Genomic DNA, 24,156 nt, shown 5'->3' on the forward strand with positions numbered 1-24,156 from the left:
TAAAATTTCATAGAACTCTATACAAATCTTTAAAAATACTGTGCTTTTCTACCCTCTGAGACGTCGCTGTCGGCCTTTGAAGAAGTTCAAACAGGAACAGGTTTATAGCAGCATTGTCCCGCGCCGGCCTCAGAACGCCGGATGTTCACAGAACACAGAGCTCGCTTCATTCGTCTCCTCGAAAGCTGCAGAGCGTAAATATGAAAGCAAAAAGGGCCAAGTCGTGTTTCCAGACGGGTTAAAGTTGAGCACGGCTAGATCCGGGCCAGAGGTGTGCCCCGAAACAATCTACGTTGAGACGCGAGCTCCTCTCAGGACGGGGACGGCGAGCTATTTAAGGCGTCCTCCGTGGGATGAAGGGGAAACCGACCGCGTTCACGCGGCGGCGGTTGATGGATCACTTCTGAGACTTAATGAATTTGATCGCGGCGGTAGCTCGTTTCATTTCCCCACCCTCACGTCGGAATAAAAAGGGCTCCGCGTGAATTTGGTCCACGAGACCTCGGCGTTGGACCTCAGGTCCGCTCTGGCTACTCAACCTTCATAAAATGTGTTTTAACTTTAAACTTTTTAATAGAGCTATACATTTAATCGAATAGACATTTGTAATCCTATTAATTAAACACTCTTATATACACACACGTTTCTACACATACTGTACGTCTACTTCTGACCAGCCTCGATCGCCGTTAGCGAACACATTTACATTTCCAGCTTTATAAATGCTGATTTAAATTGGACCCTTGTAAAACAAAAAAAATCTTATTCAAACTGGATGATGAAGATGAGGAAGATGACGTGAAACTCCGCCGGCTGATAGTCCGGCGGAGTTACAGAGCCTAACATTCCTGCAGCTCTTTCTAATCCCCCGCGGACGCTCGCCGACTGGCGTCCGGCGGCTTCGTCACGTTTTATTCTACGTTTATTTTTTGCAACGTAGTTCGACAGAGGACAAGGCATGAGGACCTACGTGAAGACGTAGTTCAACATTGTCCCCATCTGCTCTGAAGGCTAACGAATCACCTGGCTAACGTAGCCGCTAACGTTTTAGTATTTTGACATGTTTAGGCGTCGGCCTGCATCAGCATCATCTTCAGTTTGGAACGGCGTTCGGCCATTTAGGATCTGCTTGGGTTTTATCCCGAGCTAGCTTCACGCTAATGAATTTAGCTTCACGCTAATTAATCTTATCAATAAGTCCTTAATTTCTTGCGCTTTTTTTTTTAAACCAACAAAGAAAGATGTACAAAACGTTTAGCGAAATATAAAATACATAATTTCTCAAGCAGAACTTGCTTTTAGCTCTTTAAATAGCATCCCGTGACATTTAGCTGTTATATCTGCTTATAACTCGTATTATTTAAAATAGTCGACAGCTAAAAAAGGGCTCCGAAGGGATAGAAGAGGTTCAGCAAAATGCTTTTACACGACAGCTTTCAACAGTTCAAAGGTAACTGTCTCAGTCTGGAAACACTGATTAAGTCAGGAGACAATTAGCATAGCTTAGCATTAGGACTAGAAAACTGCTAGGTTAGCACTGACTAAAAGTTGAAATAAACTTCTCCCAACAGGCCGAGTGTCAGCAGTGCTTTCAGCTAAATGCTAACATCATCTTGCTAATATTCTCACTGTTCATGTTGTTTGGCTTGTTCACTCAGCATGTTAGCCTGCTTACATTTAGCATGCTAACAAATTAAAAGCCAAACTTCTTATCCAGATGTTTTTGAGGTATTTCACTCAAAACACAAAACACAGAAGCTAAATTAACGTCGTCAATCTTCTCACACAAAATATTTTAGCGATCAACCGAGATTTGATTGTCACGGATGGGTTTTGTATTTCATAATGAAGTTTTGCTACGTTTAGGGTACATTTCTTCTTGTGTGCTTCTTTGTTTGGAAATTATTTTAAAGGTTTCAGTGGAATGATATGAAACTTTCTACAGTAACGAACGAGCAGTTTTCCAGGCTAAATGCTAAGCTAATCATCGCTCGGTTCTCGCTTTATCCTCCAGACACGAGACTGGTATCGATCCTCAAACACAACCCAAAAAATTTACTATAAACTTCAACTATTCCTTAAATATTTTGCGTAATGTTTTCTTAAAAACTAAACTTTCAGCACTGCACGAGGTGTCGATTATTTAACCGTGGGGCTGCATGAACGCCAAACGAGTGTTGACCTGCTGATGAAGGTACGAGAGAAAAGAACAGCTCTAGCTTAGCATCGCGGCAGACGCAGGTTAGCGCAGGAGGCGAGGCGCTCCTGCTACAGCGGAGCTCCTCCTCCACACTGTTCTCTCTCTCAGGAGAAGAAGGCCATCATACGATCGGTGTGCATTCCTCCAGTGTGTGTGGCACTGTGCACTAAGTGAAAGTGTGTGTGTGTGTGTGTGTGTGTGCGGACTTGAGATATGCTTTATTGTTTGTTGACGTTCTTATTTTGATAAAAACAGGTGAAAAGGGGAAAACAATGGAGTCTATCTCAAATGTTTCTCTACGACCTTGAACCCAGAAATAAAACTCCGTAGGACTCTAGTGAAGAAATAGTATTCTCTGAACAAACGCTAGCAAAGATAGAAAAAGAGCAACGACCAGCTCAGCTGGCGGTCCGGCGGACGGAAAAGGTCTTCAGTATTCCAAAATGGTCGAGTCTCGGAATTCCAGACGGTTCCAGAGGTGGGACGAAACGGTGATCCTTGCCCTTCCCCCTCGCTGTCCTGCCCGGCATCCCGTCGTCCTCTAACGCCCGGCGTGGCGTCGAGGAAGAGGAGGGTGGACGAGGGGCAGCATCCGCTGGGAGAAGACGTCGGCGACTTGAGATGATGTCGGATGAACAGATCGGTAAAAGCGATCGGTAGCACCCTCGTCTCCGTGGGCCGGACTCCTGGCGTCGCCCCCCCGTCTCGCCGGGGCCTACCTGTCCTGCAGCAGCTTGAGGGCCCTCTCAATGTTCATGCGGTGCCCCACCCTGGTCACGCCCAGGTCGATCAGGTCCTCCTTCTGCAGCGACGGCAGGTGGGCGCCCTCGATCTCGTTGTCCAGGAAGGCGTCCCTGTGCTCCCCCAGGTTGAGGCTCTCCAGCCAGTCCGCCACGTCGTGCTTGCTCCACAGCTCCATGGGTTTGGAGACGAAGGGCTTCCCCGAGGCCGCCGCCGCCTGCATCAGCGTGAGCGGCGACGGGGAGCGCGAGCTCCCGCTGCCGCCGCACGAGGAGCTCAGGCTGTAGGCGCCGCCGCCGCTGCCCATGGGCGGGGTGGGCAGGCCGAAGACGTCGCTGAGGGTGGGCGACACGGAGGGCGGCAGCGAGGAGCAGGGAGTAAGGGAGGAGGCGGAGTCCGGCGGGCTGCAGGGATGAGTCTGGGATGGGAGGCTGCTGGGGGGGGTGGAGGCGAGGCCGGCTGCGGCGCCATTGTTACGCATTCCTGAGTCATCACCTGGGGGCCTGAGAGGAGAGAGGAGAACAGGTGAGGTGCAAAGTACTGTCAAAGTACTCGTACCACACCGAAGTATGTCAAAGTACTCATACCACACGGAAGTATGTCAAAGTACTCATAGCACACCGAAGTATGTCAAAATACTCATACCACACAGAAGTATGTCAAAGTACTCATACCACACGGAAGTATGTCAAAGTACTCATAGCACACCGAAGTATGTCAAAATACTCATACCACACCAAAGTATGTCAAAGTACTCATACCACACCGAAGTATGTCAAAGTACTCACAATACACAGAAGTATGTCAAAGTACTCATACCACACCGACGTATGTCAAAGTACTCATACCACACAGAAGTATGTCAAAGTACTCATACCACACAGAAGTATGTCAAAGTACTCATACCACACCGACGTATGTCAAAGTACTCATACCACACAGAAGTATGTCAAAGTACTCATACCACACGGAAGTATGTCAAAGTACTCGTACCACACAGAAGTATGTCAAAGTACTCGTACCACACAGAAGTATGTCAAAGTACTCGTACCACACAGAAGTATGTCAAAGTACTCATAGCACACCGAAGTATGTCAAAGTACTCATACCACACCGACGTATGTCAAAGTACTCATACCACACAGAAGTATGTCAAAGTACTCATACCACACGGAAGTATGTCAAAGTACTCATAGCACACCGAAGTATGTCAAAATACTCATACCACACCAAAGTATGTCAAAGTACTCATACCACACCGAAGTATGTCAAAGTACTCATACCACACAGAAGTATGTCAAAGTACTCATACCACACGGAAGTATGTCAAAGTACTCGTACCACACAGAAGTATGTCAAAGTACTCATACCACACAGAAGTATGTCAAAGTATTCATACCACACAGAAGTATGTCAGAGTACTCATACCACACGGAAGTATGTCAGAGTACTCATACTACACAGAGAGTACTCCATACTGTATTCCATCCATTATTTTTCCTCATTCTTGTGAAATAAAAGTATTAGAAACTCTTTTCAATTGATTGGTAGTTTTTGTTTCCATCTGAATTGCTGTTATATTCTGTTTTATAAGATTCTGCCGTTTCATTGGAGGGAGAGCTTCACAGCAACGGAACGCTGCCACCTAGCGGCCGGGTCTAAGAATGACAGCATGAGTGAAGGACGTGATGAACGTGACACCTGCAGCAGCTTCAGAGACACACCGACCCCCAGGAGTTTATTTCCTGCTCCCGACAGTCTGATCAATCGATAACTGTCCCTAATTATCGGACCTCCATGGTTCAGACCGGAGGTTCTGCTCTCTTTGGGTTAGCCTACATACCGCCCACTGCTGTTTGGAACATATGGAGCAGCCTGAGGGGAAGCGAAGGGAACCAAAGGGGGCTGTTCATCCAAAATGGAACCGGGCCATAGTTGGACCGCAGCCTCAGCAAACCCAGAAACAGAACTTACACTTTCAGCACCGGCTTCTCCGCAGGGATGGATGGATGGACGGATGGACGGATGGACGGTGGGATGGATGGATGGATGGATGGAGGGATGGATGGATGGACGGATGGATGGATGGATGGATGGACGGATGGATGGATGGATGGATGGATGGATGGATGGACGGATGGATGGACGGATGGATGGATGGATGGTGGGATGGATGGTGGGATGGATGGATGGATGGACGGATGGATGGTGGGATGGATGGTGGGATGGATGGATGGACGGATGGACGGATGGACGGTGGGATGGATGGATGGATGGATGGAGGGATGGATGGATGGACGGATGGATGGATGGATGGATGGACGGACGGATGGATGGATGGATGGATGGATGGACGGATGGATGGATGGACGGATGGATGGATGGATGGTGGGATGGATGGTGGGATGGATGGATGGATGGACGGATGGATGGTGGGATGGATGGTGGGATGGATGGACGGATGGATGGATGGATGGATGGACGGATGGTGGGATGGAGACAGAGAACAACGTTAGCTGCAGGAACACACAACAACAGAGACAACCGCTCCGCCGCCTGTTTTCAGGGTCACTATTTTAATGTGGTACGAGGGGGGGGCGCGGGGGGGCGGCTCTTCACCTGAGACCCGTCTCACACGTCTCCCCTTCATTAAACACTCCGGTTCTCCACACAGCGATGATCAAAAGCACGTAACAGGCTATTCGGCTAATTAGCGCAGAGCCTCGTTTAGCTTCTATGACCTTATTGAGAAAGGAGGACGGATCTGAGACCGGATCATCTCTGCTGCAGATCCGCTTCTCCCTCGAGAGCCTCGAGCTGCTAATCCGGACACCATCCCGAGGAACGGACAAGGCCTCCCGTTCTGCAGCCGCTTCCTTCAGATCCTGATCAAAGCCGACCCGTGGACTGGACGAGGCCTGACCACAATATTAACACCTTTGATTCCTAAATAAATATATCGGCGTTCTCTAATTAAAGCGGATAAAGACGCCATAAGGAAAAAGATTTCCTCAACAATCCACAATGATATAAACAGGAAATGTAACGGCCTCCACGACAGGAAGCGTCCTGAACAGCCACGTAGCAGCAGGGGACTCGTGCACCAAGTCCGCTCTGCGTCATACGGGGAGGCGGGATAGAAAACGGGTCAACGAAGCCTTAAAAACTGCTTCAACACACAGAGACCAAGAACCCGGGATTAAAAGACAAGAACCCGGGATTAAAAGACAAGAACCCGGGATTAAAAGACAAGAACCCGGGATTAAAAGACAAGAACCCTGGATTAAAAGACAAGAACCCGGGATTCAAAGACAAGAACCCGGGATTCAAAGACAAGAACCCGGGATTAAAAGACAAGAACCCTGGATTAAAAGACAAGAACCCGGGATTAAAAGACAAGAACCCTGGATTAAAAGACAAGAACCCGGGATTAAAAGACAAGAACCCGGGATTAAAAGACAAGAACCCGGGATTAAAAGACAAGAACCCGGGATTCAAAGACAAGAACCCGGGATTAAAAGACAAGAACCCGGGATTAAAAGACAAGAACCCGGGATTAAAAGACAAGAACCCGGGATTCAAAGACAAGAACCCGGGATTAAAAGACAAGAACCCGGGATTAAAAGACAAGAACCCGGGATTCAAAGACAAGAACCCGGGATTAAAAGACAAGAACCCTGGATTAAAAGACAAGAACCCGGGATTAAAAGACAAGAACCCTGGATTAAAAGACAAGAACCCTGGCCTCCGCCACGCCCACACATCACATGACTCCCCGCTTCTTTCTAGCACGCAGCACGCAGCGCTGCGGGCCGTGTTCCTCAGCACACGTGCACACGTGCACACGCTGCCTTTATTTATAGCAGCCCGCGCACACGCGTGTGAACCGGCGGGTTACGTAACGCTGGCCTCCTAAAGCAGCGCCGCACGTGACCTGCGTGAGACGATGCTGAACTCTGAGGGTTCGTCCTGCCACGGGCTGACATCACCACGGACCTCATGGCTGCTCTCATCAGCCGGTTGCTAGGCAACCGCTTCGTCCACAGGCACAACCAACGCACATTTAATCTTGGAGGGAGGAATAAAAAAAAGAAGAAAAAAATGTCCAAAAGGAGAAAATCTGATGCTTTCAATGATTGTACAGAGGGATGGGGGGATGGAGGGATAGAGGGAGGGAGGGAAGGAGGGGTGGGGGGGATAGAGGGAGGGATGGGGGGATGGACGGAGGGATGGATGGATAGAGGGATGGAGGGATAGATGGGGGGATGGATGGATAGAGGCCGTCTTCCATGCATCCATCTGCCTGACGGACTCGGGACCCCCCTCAGCCTTCCCGGGATGATCCCTGCCATAAGCTCCGCCCACACCACCAACAGCCTCTGACCCCGGATCAGAAACCCTGATGCCACGCGGGTGAGAATTCAACTCCGCCACGAGAACAAAGCCGCACCCCTAATCTAAACATGAATCTCAGATCATCACGAGGCGGGGTTCTGACCCGGTTAAAGTGGATCCATAGATTGAGACGGTTTCAGCAGCAAGGAACCGGCTACTGGAAGGTTCTACTGGAAGGTTCTACGAGAAGGTTCTACTGGAAGGTTCTACTGGAAGGTTCTACTGGAAGGTTCTACGAGGGGTAGAGATGAAGATGCTGAACTGTGATGTCATGATGTGGCAGCAGGTGATGGAACCTACCTGTGAAGGCAGGAAGAAGAGGCGGAGCAACTACAGGAAGCTGCAGGAAATGAGGATGAAGAGGCGTGAGCTGAAAATGAAATGAATACAGGGTGCAAAGGTCAGCGGTGTCTGAAATGAAACTGGGGCGAACAGACAGCTGGGCGTGGAGGAGGAGGAGGGGGAGGAGGAGGAGGGGGAGGGGCTAGGCTGAACCCCCTCTGCTCCCGACACCTCGCTGACGAGCGGCGCTGCATTATTTATCCTGCCTCTCACACGAGATGCGAGTTAAGAACCATTAGCAGCACCTGCTCAGGTGCCGGTCCGTCAAACCCCGTCCCGGTTTGACTCCTGCAGGCCCGGACCATCTAGAACGCAGCCGGCCCGGCGCTCGACCCGGGGCCCGACCCGGCCCGATGAGGTAGAAAGGAGGCGTGGCCAAGGGCTGCTGTTCTTCTATTGGTTTAAAGGTCTATATATAACTAAATAAAAACTAAATGCATAACAATAATGGCATCAGCTGTGAACTCCTCATCCGGATACCTGGACCAACATGAAGATCACCTCAGCCAAGGATCAATAATAACAACCAGCAGAGGGCAGCAACGCGCCGCTGCGTTGCTGCGTTGCTGCTGGCAGTACCGCAGTACACAAATACTGTAATATTACCTCATTAATGGTACACAGTTCACGGCTCATTAACGGGAGCGCTTAAGTCTCTCTCTATATCCTAAATTACGCACCTCAGTAATCTGTGCTGGTCACGACCGACGTCTCCTCAGCCAATCAGGAACTGAGTTTGTTTTTACCGCCGGCGAGGAGCAGAATCCATGTTTTACTCCCGTTAATGACTTCCTCTCATTTATGTTCGAGGCTGAACTCACTTTGAATTCAGTCACGAATTTGATAGATCATTTAAACGCACATTTTTAAATATTTCAAAGCAGGAATCGACTCATTTTATCTCTCAGGTGAGCGATGGCTGGAACTACGCGTAGGAAGGGTGTTTGGGCTCGTCTCCACGGACTGATCCTGAGGTCGGATCTTCACGCTGACCAGACCGCAGAGTGCTGCATGATGAAGGATGAGCAGCAGATCAGCGCTACCTGAGACAGACATGACGGAACCTGGAGGAACCTGGAGGAACCCGGAGGAACCTGGAGAAACCTGGAAGAACCTGGAGGAACCCAGAGGAACCTGGAGAAACCTGGAAGAACCTGGAGGAACCCGGAGGAACCTGGAGGAACCCGGAGGAACCTGGAAGAACCTGGAGGAACCTGGAAGAACCTGGAGGAACCCGGAGGAACCTGGAGGAACCCGGAGGAACCTGGAAGAACAGGCGATGTCTTCCTGCAACCACTAAGAGGTTCACCGACAAGGTGAGGAAGAGGCAATGTGGAATTCCTGTTATCTCACGTACCTTGTTCCGAAGGCGCCCCGGGTCCCTGTGGGGGAGTCGAGGCTGTCCCCGGGCGTGGCCGACCTGTCCCGGTTCATATGCTGCAGAATGGAGCTCAGCTCGGTAATAACCGGGTTCTTGGTGTCTGGTGTGGAGGGGGGGCTCCGCAGCTCGGGGGGCTGGTCGCCCCACAGCTTGGACGTCCTTTGAGTGGGAGTCCTAAGAGGTTCTAGAGGGGGAGGGGGAGGGGCCTGAGGCGGAGACCCATAGGACTCCGGGGGCTCTTCTATCAGAGCGTCGTGATAAAGAGATGTTCTGTTGATGACAGACTTGCCCTTAGGTTTGGGGGGCACCGGGGGGCGATCCACCAGGAAGGCATGCCCGTCTGCAGTGGCGTAGAGGCTCTCCCCGCTGCTGTCACAGAAGCCCCCCTCTGAAGACAAGGTGGAGGTGCTGGACACGGTGCTGGTGGTCTCCACGTGCTGAGGGTCCCCGCTGCCGCGGCTGCCCACCTCCTCGATGCCCGAGTCACCCACCCCCGACTCTGGATCAGCTGGGGCAGCAGGGTATGAAGGGGGCAAGCTGTTTGCTAGCCGTTTGTATTGATCGGTGACAGGTGGGGGGGCGTGGGCATGATAGGGCGGCAGAGGAGCTCCACCGTTCCGCCTCTGCTGCTGAAGCATCTCCGCAATGGCACTGGCCTGGTCATCGGGAATGTCGATGCTGTTGGCGAACTCCAGCGGTGGAGGGAGGGGCTCTGAGAACTCAAAATCCTCATCAATATCAACCGAGGCCAGTGGGGGAGGGGGGATGCGGAAGGGCAGTTTCACCGGTTCGTCCATGGAGTCACGCAAGGGAACGCTCCTCCGCCGCGATGACGGTACCTGGGGGCTGTTGGACAGCGTTGGCGCTTCGAGGGGCTCGGGTTGGTTGGGGTCCTTCAGCTCGGATGGTCGGTTGCTGTCCTGCCCCTCCCCCTCTTGGCTGTTCCCCTTGGTGCTCGGGTCGGTGCTGGTGTGGACCATCAGAAGTCCGGCTGACTGGGGTTGGGATGCGTCCGCCACATCTGCCGGTGCGCTTTTCCTCTCCTCGACTGCCCGGTGTTGCCGTTCTTCCCGCGCCACGTCCGACTCGTACTTGTGCTCCGTCATCTGCCGCCGGAGGCCGCCTCGGCTCGGCCGCCCCATGGTCGCGGTGGAGATCGCGGCGAAACTCGTCTCGATGGCGGAGCGCAGTTTGGTGTCAATAAACAGCGGTTGATTGAGGTCTGGCTTGTGGCTTGGCTGGTTTGGAAGGGACTGGGCGTCGTGCGTCGGGATCTGCTGAACCTGAGGAAGATTTTGTGGCTGAACCTGAGGATGGTTTTGTTGGTCCTTCATGGCCCGGTCACGAGCTGCCAGAGCCAGAGCGAGCGGAGAATTAGGATCTAAGGGCTTGCCAGTGACCGGATGGAGGTAGGTCCCGTTGGCCCTGAAGTGGCTCTTAGGCGGAGTGGCCGGGAGACTAGCAGGACTATCCAGGTTGGGGCATTGGCCTGTCCTGGTGTTCAGAGGTTCTCGCACCACTATGGGCTCAGGAGTGTTGAAGTCCGTCATGTTGCCACTGCCTCCCCCGACAGGGGGCCCACGCAGGGGTGCCAATATCCTCCGAAGCCGCTCGTCGCTACTGAACATGCCTTCATCGATGGACTTTGACTGACGAAGACGAGGGGTCGGCGTGGGACAACTGAACTCATCATCCCCCATGTCTATTGACTGGAAGGCAATCGAGTGCTTCCTTGCCTCCAGCCTCTTCTCGCGGTCTCGTACTGCCCCGGCAATAGCTGCAGCAAATGGGTTGTTCAGAGACATCGGGTCCTCGGGACGCAAACCGCCGCTCCCGCCCACAGTGGGCGTGAGCGGCGGGTGTTCGGGGGTGGTGGGCTCAATCTCCATACTGCTACCCTGGCTGCTCTTCCCACTGCTGCTGGTGGAGGGCTCTTTGATGATGATGGTGGGGATGGGGATGGAGGAGCATGTACGCTCCACGGGTGTGGTAGGCATGGATACCGGTCCCGAGGGGCTCGTTGGCGTGTGACACGTCTTCTCTGGACTGTCCTCGACATTGGACTGCTTCACTAGCATCCCCTTCCTTCGAGCTGGTTTCGCCGGCACATACAGCGTCTTATTGCCCACCTCGGAGTAAGGGTTCTCCGGCACCGGCGCACGACCTCGTGTCCGGGTGCTCTCAAACTGTTCCGAGCTCTGGCGGTAATACCCGCGTCTTAACGTACCCACGTCGGTGGTTCGGCTAACGCTTGTTACTGCGCTGGGCGAGTTCTGAGTGAAACCTGGACGAGTCGTCCCGTAGTTCTTGGATGGAGGGCCAGCAGTCGAGTTGTAAGCAGGCGGCGAAGGCGGCGAAATGGCAGGCGGAGGAGGGATGTCCTCTGAGGTGTCGGGCATAGAAAGGCTGCGAGAGAACTTGAGTAGGGGCGGAGTCAGGAATCCCAGTTTCTCATCCTCCATCGTACCTTGAAGAAATAGAGCAGAAAGACAAATTAGGGGTGAGCAGCTATTCTCCCTGTGTGTCCTCATCCTTCCGTCGCTGAAACTTTATTTAACCAAGCAAAGGGTTGGTGACGTTTATGAGACGCCGGATCAATAAGGAAAATGGCTGATTGTAGAATGTCTGCTGTGAAAGTCAATCATAAATGTGGTTCCTGGTTCTACTGCATTTCTGAGAGTTGTTTTTTTCACGTGAGGGGACCATCATCTATCATCAGCAGCTAGCAGCAATATTAGCTTAGCAGTGCTATCTGGAGGCTACAGGAAGGGATTGAACCGACACAGGGATGTAGATTTAGTGTTTTATACACAACCCCGATCCCGATCGCATGCAACAAACAGATCATGACGAAACTAGCCGCTCATTCCCCTCCGAATTGGATTTACGCCATCCACACGGCGATCTGGGATCTGTGATGAAGTAAATGGGAAGCTAACGGGTAGCGTCTCCCATGAGCCGCTCCCAAACCCGGAGAGATGGCATTTCATCCATTAATTAAGCATGCCATCGACGAGAAGGTTGATTTGCTGCAACGATCCCAGACGGGACAAGCAGAAGGAGGAAGAAGAAGCTAATCAGCTACTCCACAAGATGCTAGCAGCACAGCGTGCGCCTGGTTTGAGCTAGCATGCAGGACCGGACTAAAGGCTCAAATCTTTCGTACCTATGGATTTTTGCTTCTTCATGGTTCCCTTCTCAGGTATCCCCAGGAATGCCCCCGGCGCAGTGGGCGGCGCCACCGCTACTCCCTGGCGCTCGTGATACATGGACTGAAAATCAGAGCGTTGTCGACGGTGAAGCCAGAACAAGCAGCTTTCAGGTGTCCGTCAATGCGAAGCAAGTTCCAAACCGCTTAGTGGCGTCCGGGCTCATTCTCACTAAGAACCTTTTGTTCGTCAATCAGGTGTAAAGTGAACTCACCTGTACAACACAAGGTCATGTGATCATCATCGTTTCTGGATGTTTGTCCTCAAAGGATTTTAATTTAGACTCAAGCTGAGCACAAACGCCACGAAGCGGTTTACAGCTGCGTTTTTAACGTGTTTTTTTTTTTACTGACATTCATATCGGCTGTCGTGACCAAACAGCGACTGGAGGGGCGTGGCTTGATCGTGGCGATCTTCATATCTACAGGTGAGCACTTCTGGGCGTGTGTCATCTCTTCGGATTTGTCTGGAAGATCAAGAAAACGGCGATGAGTGTCGAGCGAAGAGGGCGGAGCCTCAGGACGGGTGTTATGGGTTCAAACACGAGCCGGTCATTCACGGAGACGCCGCCTGTGTCCAAACCGAGCCGAGCCGAGAATGGGTTCCAGGCCCAAAAGCCGTGCAAGCTTTCAATCAGCCGACTCAGACGCATCATCCAACCGTCGGGTCGTTCCCTCGAAGCGAGGAGGGCGACGTCTGTCAAGTTTACCGTTAGCCTACGTTCCCTGATCCTGGAAAAGGAAAGGCGTCAACGGCAAATGTGGCAGACCCGAACTTCCCTCTGGTGAGTGATGATGTCATCGGCTGGAGTGCACCTACAGAGGCTGCATGCTAGCCCTGAAGCTAACTGTGGATGCGGTGTCCATGCAACAGGGGGAGCGGTTACTTAGAGTGACTCTGAAAACAAGCCTCTTCTTCTGCGCATCTACACACAGAGGAGGGGAGGAGTCGGGGGAGGAGAAGGAGAGGGGAGGAGAGGAGCGTCAATAACCGGAGCTACAGTCAGAGACGGGACACAGAAAGACGCACGACTGATCTGAGATCTGTCCGCTGATTGGACGGCAGCTACAGCAAAACAAGGGGCAACACGGTTGCCTTGGAAACCTGTGAGTGAATCAGTTCCCATAAACAAATCCTCCTCCCCTCTCTCTCTCTCTCTCTCTCTCTCTCTCTCTCACTCACACACACATTCCTGGATTGCTTCTCATCCCTGATGAGACGCTGAAGATGAAGAGATCTGAGCACCAGCTAGCTAGACAGTTAGCCAGCTGGTTAGCTAGTTAGCGGAGTCTGTCCAAGGATGAGACAAGGGCCGAGGACACGTTTACCGAGACAAGGGCCGAGGACACGTTTACAGAGACAAGGGCCGAGGACACGTTTACCGAGACAAGGGCCGAGGACACTGAGACATCTTGAAACCACGCACCAAAGAAAAGAACCATGCGGACACGCGATTCCAGCGAATCACATCCAACACAAACATGAACATCGATATTTATCCGCCGGGGATCAATGGCGGGATGAAACATGCCGGCGGTCACTTACCGCCTTTCTTCTTCCTCAGCGTTGCTTTAAGGGACGACACAAAAACAGGGCTCTTTGAACAAAGACAGACGGGACCGTCCCCCAACAGGAACAAAGTTATTCCTACGTGGATTCTGTCCACACACCCACAGACTGATACTACGACCAATAGGAATCAAGCAAAGATTAAAGCGTGGCAGAAACGCCGCTCTGCATAAAACATGCCGAGCAGACGCTCCGTCCGTCCCTCCGAGGACATCCAGCCGATTACACGTACACGCACACATAGCGGCTAGCAGCTAGCAGGGGCAGCGGTAAGCGCTTACCTTTATCCACTAGCGAGAGAGGAACCAATCAGAGAGGAGAGAGAGACGTGACGTTAGACAGAGACCGCCTCCTGACATCATGCTAAAGTCGAAGCAGGATGTTCTTACCGAGTTCCTCCAGCTCGGAGGTCATGGACTTGGAGCGCATGGACAGCGCTGTGGTGGGGGCTCTCTTTGGGGGAGGGGGGGCTGATCGACACGCAAAACATAAATGAACAAATACATTTGTTGTTAGCACGTCGGCAGCTAGCACCTCACGTCCATTTGTGGGACAACAGACGTTCATCGTCGACTCAAATTGATGCTAATGTTGTTGGCTAATTCTGATGCATTCTGGTTTTTACTGTGCAAATAGAATCATTAAAATTATTCCATAAGCTGTGATGGGCTAGCTTGCTGCTACAGCGCTAGCATCAGCTATCAGAGCCGTGTACCTTTTTTGCGTGCGGTGTCTTCGGGGTCCAGATTCCGGCTCACCGTCACCACCTTGATCAGGAGCCGGTTGCCTCCCTGGCGAATCATGTTGACCACCTGCCTGTGGCCGACCTTCACCACGTTCTCCTGGTTGACCTGCCAGGAACGCAGCGCGGACTCGTTAACGGATGCTAACGATGCAAAAGGTCAATGAACACAAACAGCTTTATCATTAGAATATTATCTTTCATATAAGAGATGCAGGTCAAAAACAAATGCTTAAAAATATTTACAATAAAGGGAGCAAGAAAACAGCAACACAAATTTAACATGTACTTTTTAACAACTATTTAAAAAAGAAGAAGAAATGCTTCAGATCCAGAAGCAGGCAATCATCAAAACATTTACAAATGAGATAGTTGAATATTTGACCTTTTCTCATTTCCATGGTTACAAGTTGATCTTTGGTTCTTTGTATAGTAATTACTTTTAATTAAAGGGGACATTTTCCATGTTTCTATACTATTTTGGTGGTTTTGGGTCCTTATCAACCCAAAAACAGCAAAATAAACCATCGAGTCAATCCTGCGTAGTTTGAGTCGATCTGTAATCAACTACTGGAAGAAATCTCTCGGACTGTGACGTCACAGTACGAAAACTTAATAAAGATTCAAGATTCAAGATACTTTATTGTCATTATGCGAACATAATAAAATCGTGAGAAGCCCCATGGCTTAAGGCACCCAAACGACTGTAGGCTTTGAACCGACTGTAGCTGAAACAAAATGACTGTAGCTGAAGCGAACCGGCTGTAGCTGAAACAAACCGACTGTAGCTGAAGCGAACTGACTGTAGCTGAAGCGAACCGACTGTAGCTGAAGCAAACCGACTGTAGCTGAAACAAACCCAGTGTAGCTGAAGCGAACCGACTGTAGCTGAAGCAAACCGACTGTAGCTGAAACAAACCCAGTGTAGCTGAAGCAAACCAACTGTAGCTGAAGCGAACCGACTGTAGCTGAAGCGAACTGACTGTAGCTGAAACAAACCCAGTGTAGCTGAAGCAAACCGACTGTAGCTGAAGCAAGCCGACTGTAGCTGAAGCAAACCGACTGTAGCTGAAGCGAACCGATTGTAGCTGAAGCGAACCGACTGTAGCTGAAACAAACCCAGTGTAGCTGAAGCAAACCGACTGTAGCTGAAGCAAGCCGACTGTAGCTGAAGCGAACCGACTGTAGCTGAAGCGAACCGACTGTAGCTGAAACAAACCCAGTGTAGCTGAAGCAAACCGACTGTAGCTGAAGCAAACCGACTGTAGCTGAAGCGAACCGATTGTAGCTGAAGCGAACCGACTGTAGCTGAAACAAACCCAGTGTAGCTGAAGCGAACCGACTGACACTTTCCCTTTGAAACACACGCAGGTTTATAATCTCATTTACTGTTCATCTAATTTAATTCCGGCCCGCTGCGCTCCTTTCTCCAAGGCAAACGGAAGAGGAGAGTTCGAATGGGGATGAAAGACAGGCCGGCCTGCAGCCCACTGAGGAAGGATGGATGGTGGGAGGTGGAGCGGACGGGGGGTGGGGGGGGGGCGTCTTTGTGGTGGAACCCCGTGAGGGTGGTGCTTTGGTAAGGAACGCTCCAGCAGCTGTTTCTGCGTGACCTCATCATAGCGCTCCATGAGGTCACAGCAGGGCTCGTCTTACATAATCCGCCCGGTTACGTAACCGCGCTGGAAGGATGGACACACCAAAACCACTCAGAACCGGACCTGATTCTGGAGGCTGAACACACGACGGCAAAAAGTCGGAGCTCGTATCTCCAACATGAAAAGTCAAAGTGAATCAGAGCTGATGTTTATTTTTAACTGATTCCTGAATCCATAAATGGGTTTAATGTTAAAATGTAATATTTGTTCCTGACCTCATTCTGGATCAGAACCAGGAGACGTGTTTCATGGTGGTTCAGATCGGACCCCTTCATGACTGGGATGTTTTTAAAGCCTCCGTTATAAGTAAATGGGAAAATCCAGATGTTTCTGAATCCAGACGGGAATCCGGATCATCTCAGAATGTAACGGATCTAAACAGAACCTCCTTGCTGGAGGTAATTATTCATTCCTACTCAAGTCCAACAGACTCAATTAGATTTAATCCTAATTCAACTACATGAGATCCACGACGTCAACTATGAGAATATCTGTGGACACGCCGGACCGCTACGATCCTCCGTCGACCTCTGGGTCGACCTCTGGGTCGACCTCTGGGTCGACCTCTGGGTCGACCGCCGAGTCTCCCGATCAATAAAGGCAAGAATCTGTCCCGTTTGTCTCCACTAATGCAACAATCGCTGTTCCGCATCCTTCACGAGGTTTATTCTTATCTTTGACTAAGTGGTCACGAAGCGAATCAATACATCAGCAATCGGTTCCACCCCGATGATTAGAAGTATTGATCCCTTCCCCCGGCCGTCGATGCCGGCGTGACGCTGAATGATGCTAATCCTCGTTTACAGAGTGAAGGCCGGCCCAAACCGTCAGAACCGGTCCGAAGCAATAGCTAGAAGTGAAACAGCACGCACGCACGCACGCACACACGCACGCACACGCACACGCACACACACACGCACGCACGCCTGGGCTCCCGTCAGATCAAGCATAAGGGGCCAATTCAAAAAGCATCATCATCAGCGCCGTTGTTCCAGTTCCAGCCCGTTAGGCATCACCCGGCCCGTTTAGCCGGACCTGAATCGGATCGCTCCACCTCATCGCTCCACCTCATGGCTCCACCTCATGGCTCCACCTCATCGCTCCACCTCATCGCTCCACCTCATCGCTCCACCTCATGGCTCCACCTCATCGCTCCACCTCATGGCTCCACCTCATCGCTCCACCTCATTCGCCGACAGCAGCTAATCCGAGCGATCGGTTCTAATCTGACCCCTGAAGGCATCGTGTCGCTAACGTAGATTCTCCCCGACCAATCAGCGGTCTGTAATTCTGCATGTGACCTGCATGAGCTGCATCTTCACCCGCACACCAAGAAGCATCGCCATAGAAACCGCAGCCGATCCGCATTAATGACCGGGTTCGAGTCCCAGACTCCGTTTCCTCCAGAGGAAGCTGCAGTTCAACAAACGGCCTCATTAAACGCAGAAATATTCAGCGCTCGGGCCTGAATGCCTGGCTCATGGGTCGGGTCAGCTCCTCGAGGCGAGCTTCTCTCTATTCCCTGGATTGGGCTGTGATTTCTCCGGGAGCAACCAGAGGAAGAGTTCAGTCAGTCAGCCAATCAATCAATCAATCAATCCACGCATCAATGCCGTTGTTGCAGCTTTGTAGTGAAAACCTTTATGATTCGATCGATGATTTATGTACGAAGGACTTTCAACGGAAACAAGACGGCAAGAAATGCTCCTCTGACACAGGATGTGTGACTGTACTTGTACTGTAATACATGCTACTGTGTGACTGTACTTGTACTGTAATACATGCTACTGTGTGACTGTATTTGTACTGTAATACATGCTACTGTTTGACTGTACTTGTACTGTAATACATGCTACTGTGTGACTGTACTTGTACTGTAATACATGCTACTGTGTGACTGTACTTGTACTGTAATACATGCTACTGTGTGACTGTACTTGTGCTGTAATACATGCTACTGTTTGACTGTACTTGTACTGTAATACATACTACTGTTGGACTGTACTTGTACTGTAATACATGCTACTGTGTGACTGTATTTGTACTGTAATACATGCTACTGTTTGACTGTACTTGTACTGTAATACATGCTACTGTGTGACTGTATTTGTACTGTAATACATTCTACTGTGTGACTGTACTTGTACTGTAATACATGCTACTGTGTGACTGTACTTGTACTCTAACATTCTATCTAATAAATATATTCATCATCATATAACACACAGAAGAGCTGAACGGGACCTGCTGGACTTTACACTGATCCAGTTCCGTGTGGATCAGGTGTCACTGACACACACACACACACACACACACACACACCGAGTCTCAACATAACACAAACTGTTGTTTCCTGTGAATAATTTATGGTCCGGCACACAAAGAGCATCATGGGAAATGCGTTTTATTTCTCAGCTGTCAACAAACAAGAGAAGGTGCAGCAGACCTTTGAAGATGGCAGTGTGTGCGTGTGTGTGTGTGCGTGTGTGTGTGTGGGGGGGGGGGGGGCAAAGCTGTTCATTGACAAAAAAGAGACCATATAAAAAAAGACCGCTAATCGTAAACCCTCCACCCCCGAGATATTTTCAGCACTACTCCCATTCCCGCTGTTATCACACAGTACCTGTTGCTTAGCAACCAGGAACATGCTGCGGCCCGCTGTGTACAGTGATGATGCAGATTTTGAGCGTAAAGCCGAGACTCAGGAGGAGACGAGTCTGACGAGGAGGAAGGAGGACCGAGGAGTCACAAACGTTTAGAGATCTAAGCTAACACTTAGCGGTAGCACGGTGGCGTCGCCCTGAGCCGGTCCCGAGCCCGGATACATGCAGAGGGTCCTCTGCTGGTGGGAGGTGTCCCTGCAGGCAGCCAATCAGGAAGGGCTGGCCTCATCATGGGCTTGAAATGAGTTCAAACAACACTAATGGATTGATAGTCCCGCCCCCAAAAAATAACAAACAAACTAAACAACCTTATAGAATCAGTGAGGCTGCAGCAGAGTTAGAATCAGCAGGCGCTACCATGGCAACGCACCGTCCTTTCTGGAAAGAGACAATCAGGATGTACGGCCAACGTCATGAAGCTACTCCTGAATTAGAACTCCCTTCATGTCCCTCTGGGGACACAAGAAACACAAAGACACACAAATAAACACAAAGACACACGAAGAAACACAAAGACACACAAATAAACACAAAGACACACGAATAAACACAAAGACACACGAATAAACACAAAGACCCACGAATAAACACAAAGACACACAAATAAACACAAAGACACACAAATAAACACAGACACACAAATAAACACAAAGACACACGAATAAACACAAAGACACACAAATAAACACAAAGACACACGAATAAACACAAAGACACACGAATAAACTCAAAGACACACGAAGAAACACAAAGACACACAAATAAACACAAAGACACACGAAGAAACACAAAGACACACAAATAAACACAAAGACACACGAATAAACACAAAGACACACGAATAAACACAAAGACCCACGAATAAACACAAAGACACACGAATAAACACAAAGACCCACGAATAAACACAAAGACACACAAATAAACACAAAGACACACGAAGAAACACAAAGACACACAAATAAACACAAAGACACACGAATAAACACAAAGACACACGAATAAACACAAAGACCCACGAATAAACACAAAGACACACAAATAAACACAAAGACACACAAATAAACACAGACACACAAATAAACACAAAGACACACGAATAAACACAAAGACACACAAATAAACACAAAGACACACGAATAAACACAAAGACACACGAATAAACTCAAAGACACACAAATAAACACAAAGACACACAAATAAACACAAAGACACACGAAGAAACACAAAGACACACAAATAAACACAAAGACACACGAATAAACACAAAGACACACGAATAAACACAAAGACCCACGAATAAACACAAAGACACACAAATAAACACAAAGACACACAAATAAACACAGACACACAAATAAACACAAAGACACACGAATAAACACAAAGACACACGAATAAACACAAAGACACACGAATAAACACAAAGACCCACGAATAAACACAAAGACACACAAATAAACACAAAGACACACGAATAAACACAAAGACACACAAATAAACACAGACACACAAATAAACACAAAGACACACGAATAAACACAAAGACACACAAATAAACACAAAGACACACGAATAAACACAAAGACACACGAATAAACTCAAAGACACACAAATAAACACAAAGACACACAAATAAACACAAAGACACATGAATAAACACAAAGACACACAAATAAACACAAAGACACACGAATAAACACAAAGACACACGAATAAACACAAAGACACACGAAGAAACACAAAGACACACAAATAAACACAAAGACACACGAATAAACACAAAGACACACAAAGACACACAAATAAACACAAAGACACACGAAGAAACACAAAGACACACGAATAAACACAAAGACACATGAAGAAACACAAATAAACACAAAGACACACGAAGAAACACAAAGACACACGAATAAACACAAAGACACACGAAGAAACACAAAGACACATGAATAAACACAAAGACACACAAAGAAACACAAAGACACACAAAGAAACACAAAGACACACGAATAAACACAAAGACACACGAAGAAACACAAAGACACACAAATAAACACAAAGACACACGAAGAAACACAAAGACACACAAAGAAACACAAAGACACACGAATAAACACAAAGACACACAAAGAAACACAAAGACACACGAAGAAACACAAAGACACACGAAGAAACACAAAGACACACGAAGAAACACAAAGACACACGAAGAAACACAAAGACACACGAATAAACACAAAGACACACGAAGAAACACAAAGACACACGAAGAAACACAAAGACACACGAAGAAACACAAAGACACACGAATAAACACAAAGACACACGAAGAAACACAAAGACACACGAAGAAACACAAAGACACACGAATAAACACAAAGACACACAAATAAACACAAAGACACACGAATAAACACAAAGACACACGAAGAAACACAAAGACACACAAAGAAACACAAAGACACACGAATAAACACAAAGACACACGAATAAACACAAAGACACACGAAGAAACACAAAGACACACGAATAAACACAAATAAACACAAAGACACACGAAGAAACACAAAGACACACGAATAAACACAAATAAACACAAAGACACACGAATAAACACAAAGACACACGAAGAAGCACAAAGACACACGAATAAACACGCACACACACACGCACACACACACACTCACACACACACGCTCACACACACACTCTCACACACACACACACACACGCACACACACACACTCACACACACACGCTCACACACACACTCTCACACGCACACACACTCACACACACACACTCTCACACACACACACACACTCACACGCTCACACACACACACACGCACGCTCACACACACACTCTCACACACGCACACACACACACACACACACACACACGCTCACACACTCACACACACACACACACCAGTACCTACACGCCGGTATTTTACTTTTCAGCACTAAAAGCTGAACGAGACGAACGAACCTCCAGACAGGAAGCTCAGTTTCTCCTGAACACCAGCCCTGATAGGCTGACCCTCATCATGTGACTCCTGGGGCATAAGGCCCGCCCCTAGAACCATCTTCACATTGGCTCCAGCGCTAGTTCTCATCTTTCACCCCGACGGATGCTGCTCTGCGCTGTTCCTCTGCTTATTATCCCTTTAGGTGATGATGATGATGCTGATGATGCTGATGATGATGATGATGCTGATGATGATGATGATGATGATGCTCTGTACACAGGTGAAGATGAGCAGCAAACACATGAGGAATAACAGGAATCTCTCTTCACTGGAAACCTGCTCAGCTGCCGATGCTGCAGGTCACCTGATTGTGTACGAGAGCCAACAGGCTGCCATGGCAACCGCATCACGATGAAGACCACAGCTTACAGTCGCACCACACGAGACGCATTTAGGTGTTTTTAACAATCCCGTTTGTTTGTTTGTGCTTATTGATAAACATGGTTACCTTCAAAGTTCTGAACAGGTCCTGGATCATCGTCCCATCATCATCATCATCATCATCATCATCATCATCATCATCATCATCGTCATCATCATCATCATCGTCAGACCTCTGGAAGGTTTCTAACATCATCAGCTGTCTGATCTGGACCCAAGTCTTAGCCCAGATCCAGTGATCCAGGAAGTACCCTCCTCCATCCAGGAGTCACATGACTGCTTTCAGGTGTGATGACATCATGGGAACCCTAACGAATGCTCGCCACGGCCGCCATTGGTCCGCTCAATGCTCAAACACACCTCCTCACACATTAACGACGCCCTCACGCAGCCAGACGACTGAAACCCGACACCAGACACCTGGACCACGCCCCCCCAACCTGACAGACCCGGAAACAAGGCAGCTCTTACCTCGATGAGGAAGTCCCCCGTCCTGAGCCCCGCCTGCCATGCCACCCCGCCCTCATCCACCGACTCCAGGTACTGCAGGGCGGGAAAGGCAGGTGTGGGCGTGAACTCCTCTATGGGCGTGTCCGCTGTGCAGAGGGGAGGGAGAGGAGGAGGAGTTTACAGGGAAATATAAATCAGCCCAGTAATCGATGGATAATAAACATTATTCCGGATCGGGTACAAGCGGCTGAAATGAGCTTCCTCCGTGGGGGGGGGGGGGGGGGGGGGTTTGGCTCCTCCCAACACACGGCCTCTGGCTCCGGGGAAGGTTAGAACCTCTGCAGCCCGGCGGACCCAGCGGGGACGAGTGACAGTTCCTATAACTCGTCCTCTGACCGGAGGGCCGGGGGGCCGGGGGGGGGGGGGGACGCACGGGACCGGGACGCTTCTATAGAGGAGGGCAGAACCCCGGCGAGGGAGGACGTGGGCTCATGTGGCGTGTTCGTGTCCCGGTGCAGGAGGAGCTGGGTCAGCTCCCCGGGGTGGAGCAGAGTGTGTCGGAATGTCCCCCCCCCCCCCCCCGTCTCCCTCTTTGTGCGTCTTAAAAACAGCCGCATGAATGCCCTAAATTTGCCTCCTGACGGTAACCGTGGCGAGGACCAATCAAACAGTTGTGGAATGCAACATGGGCGATGACATGGCGGGAATCGTCATAGAAACAGACGCAGCAGCTCAAAGCGGCTATTTTTAGCGCATCCTGGTGAAACGTCAAACGGCACACCTGGAGCTACCTGTGTGATGTCATCACGCACCATATCAATCCTTTATTGATCTGCAACGTTCTATGTGTTTATCTGATTTTAACTCTAATTAACAATGAAATAAACAAATCTGACGAGATTGTTGCTCGTTTGACTAAACAAGAACAAACTACGGCGGCCTGTGAGGACATTTAAGACGTTTCAGATTGTTCTTCTTCGTTGTGTTTTTAGACATTGCTTTATCTTGCTTGGCCTGCGCCTACACTGCCCCCAGCGCCCCCCCGGTGGTACTGCAGCCACTCGGGCGCAGTTAACGCGCTGCACTAACTTATAATTATTAACGCTTCATTTTAATGGAACAACTTGCATGGTGGCATCCCGTCTCACGCACGCGCACGCGCGCCGGCCCGCCCCTACCTTTGGCCCCCCGCAGCACGAAGCCGAAGCCCTCGTTCTCCTTCTTCTGCAGCACCACCGTCTTCTCGTCCACCACGCAGTCACTGCGGAGGAGATGGCGAGCGGCGCGCCCGTTAGCGCAGCCCATCATCCGCAGCATGGCCACGGTCGCCCTGCCCGAGTGGAGGTGCATGCTGCTGGGGGAGCGGGGGGGGGGCAGGGCGACCCCGA

General features: G+C 49.9%; 1 protein-coding gene across 1 annotated transcript in view; it reads right to left on the minus strand.

Annotated features, from left to right (window-relative positions):
- Window positions 1–2,915: 2,915 nt before the first annotated feature.
- LOC137904091 (SH3 and multiple ankyrin repeat domains protein 2-like) overlaps window positions 2,916–24,156 on the minus strand; it is a 55,597-nt gene continuing 34,356 nt past the window's right edge. Inside the window, 11 exon segments of the mRNA XM_068748290.1 lie at window positions 2,916–3,444; window positions 9,036–11,526; window positions 12,226–12,331; window positions 12,622–12,734; window positions 13,155–13,193; window positions 13,814–13,837; window positions 14,119–14,127; window positions 14,227–14,307; window positions 14,553–14,688; window positions 22,790–22,914; window positions 23,947–24,029. Of these exon segments, the coding sequence (XP_068604391.1) occupies window positions 2,916–3,444; window positions 9,036–11,526; window positions 12,226–12,331; window positions 12,622–12,734; window positions 13,155–13,193; window positions 13,814–13,837; window positions 14,119–14,127; window positions 14,227–14,307; window positions 14,553–14,688; window positions 22,790–22,914; window positions 23,947–24,029 (3,736 nt within the window).

This window comes from Brachionichthys hirsutus, chromosome 1 (assembly GCF_040956055.1).
Source record: "Brachionichthys hirsutus isolate HB-005 chromosome 1, CSIRO-AGI_Bhir_v1, whole genome shotgun sequence".
NCBI lineage: Eukaryota > Metazoa > Chordata > Actinopteri > Lophiiformes > Brachionichthyidae > Brachionichthys > Brachionichthys hirsutus.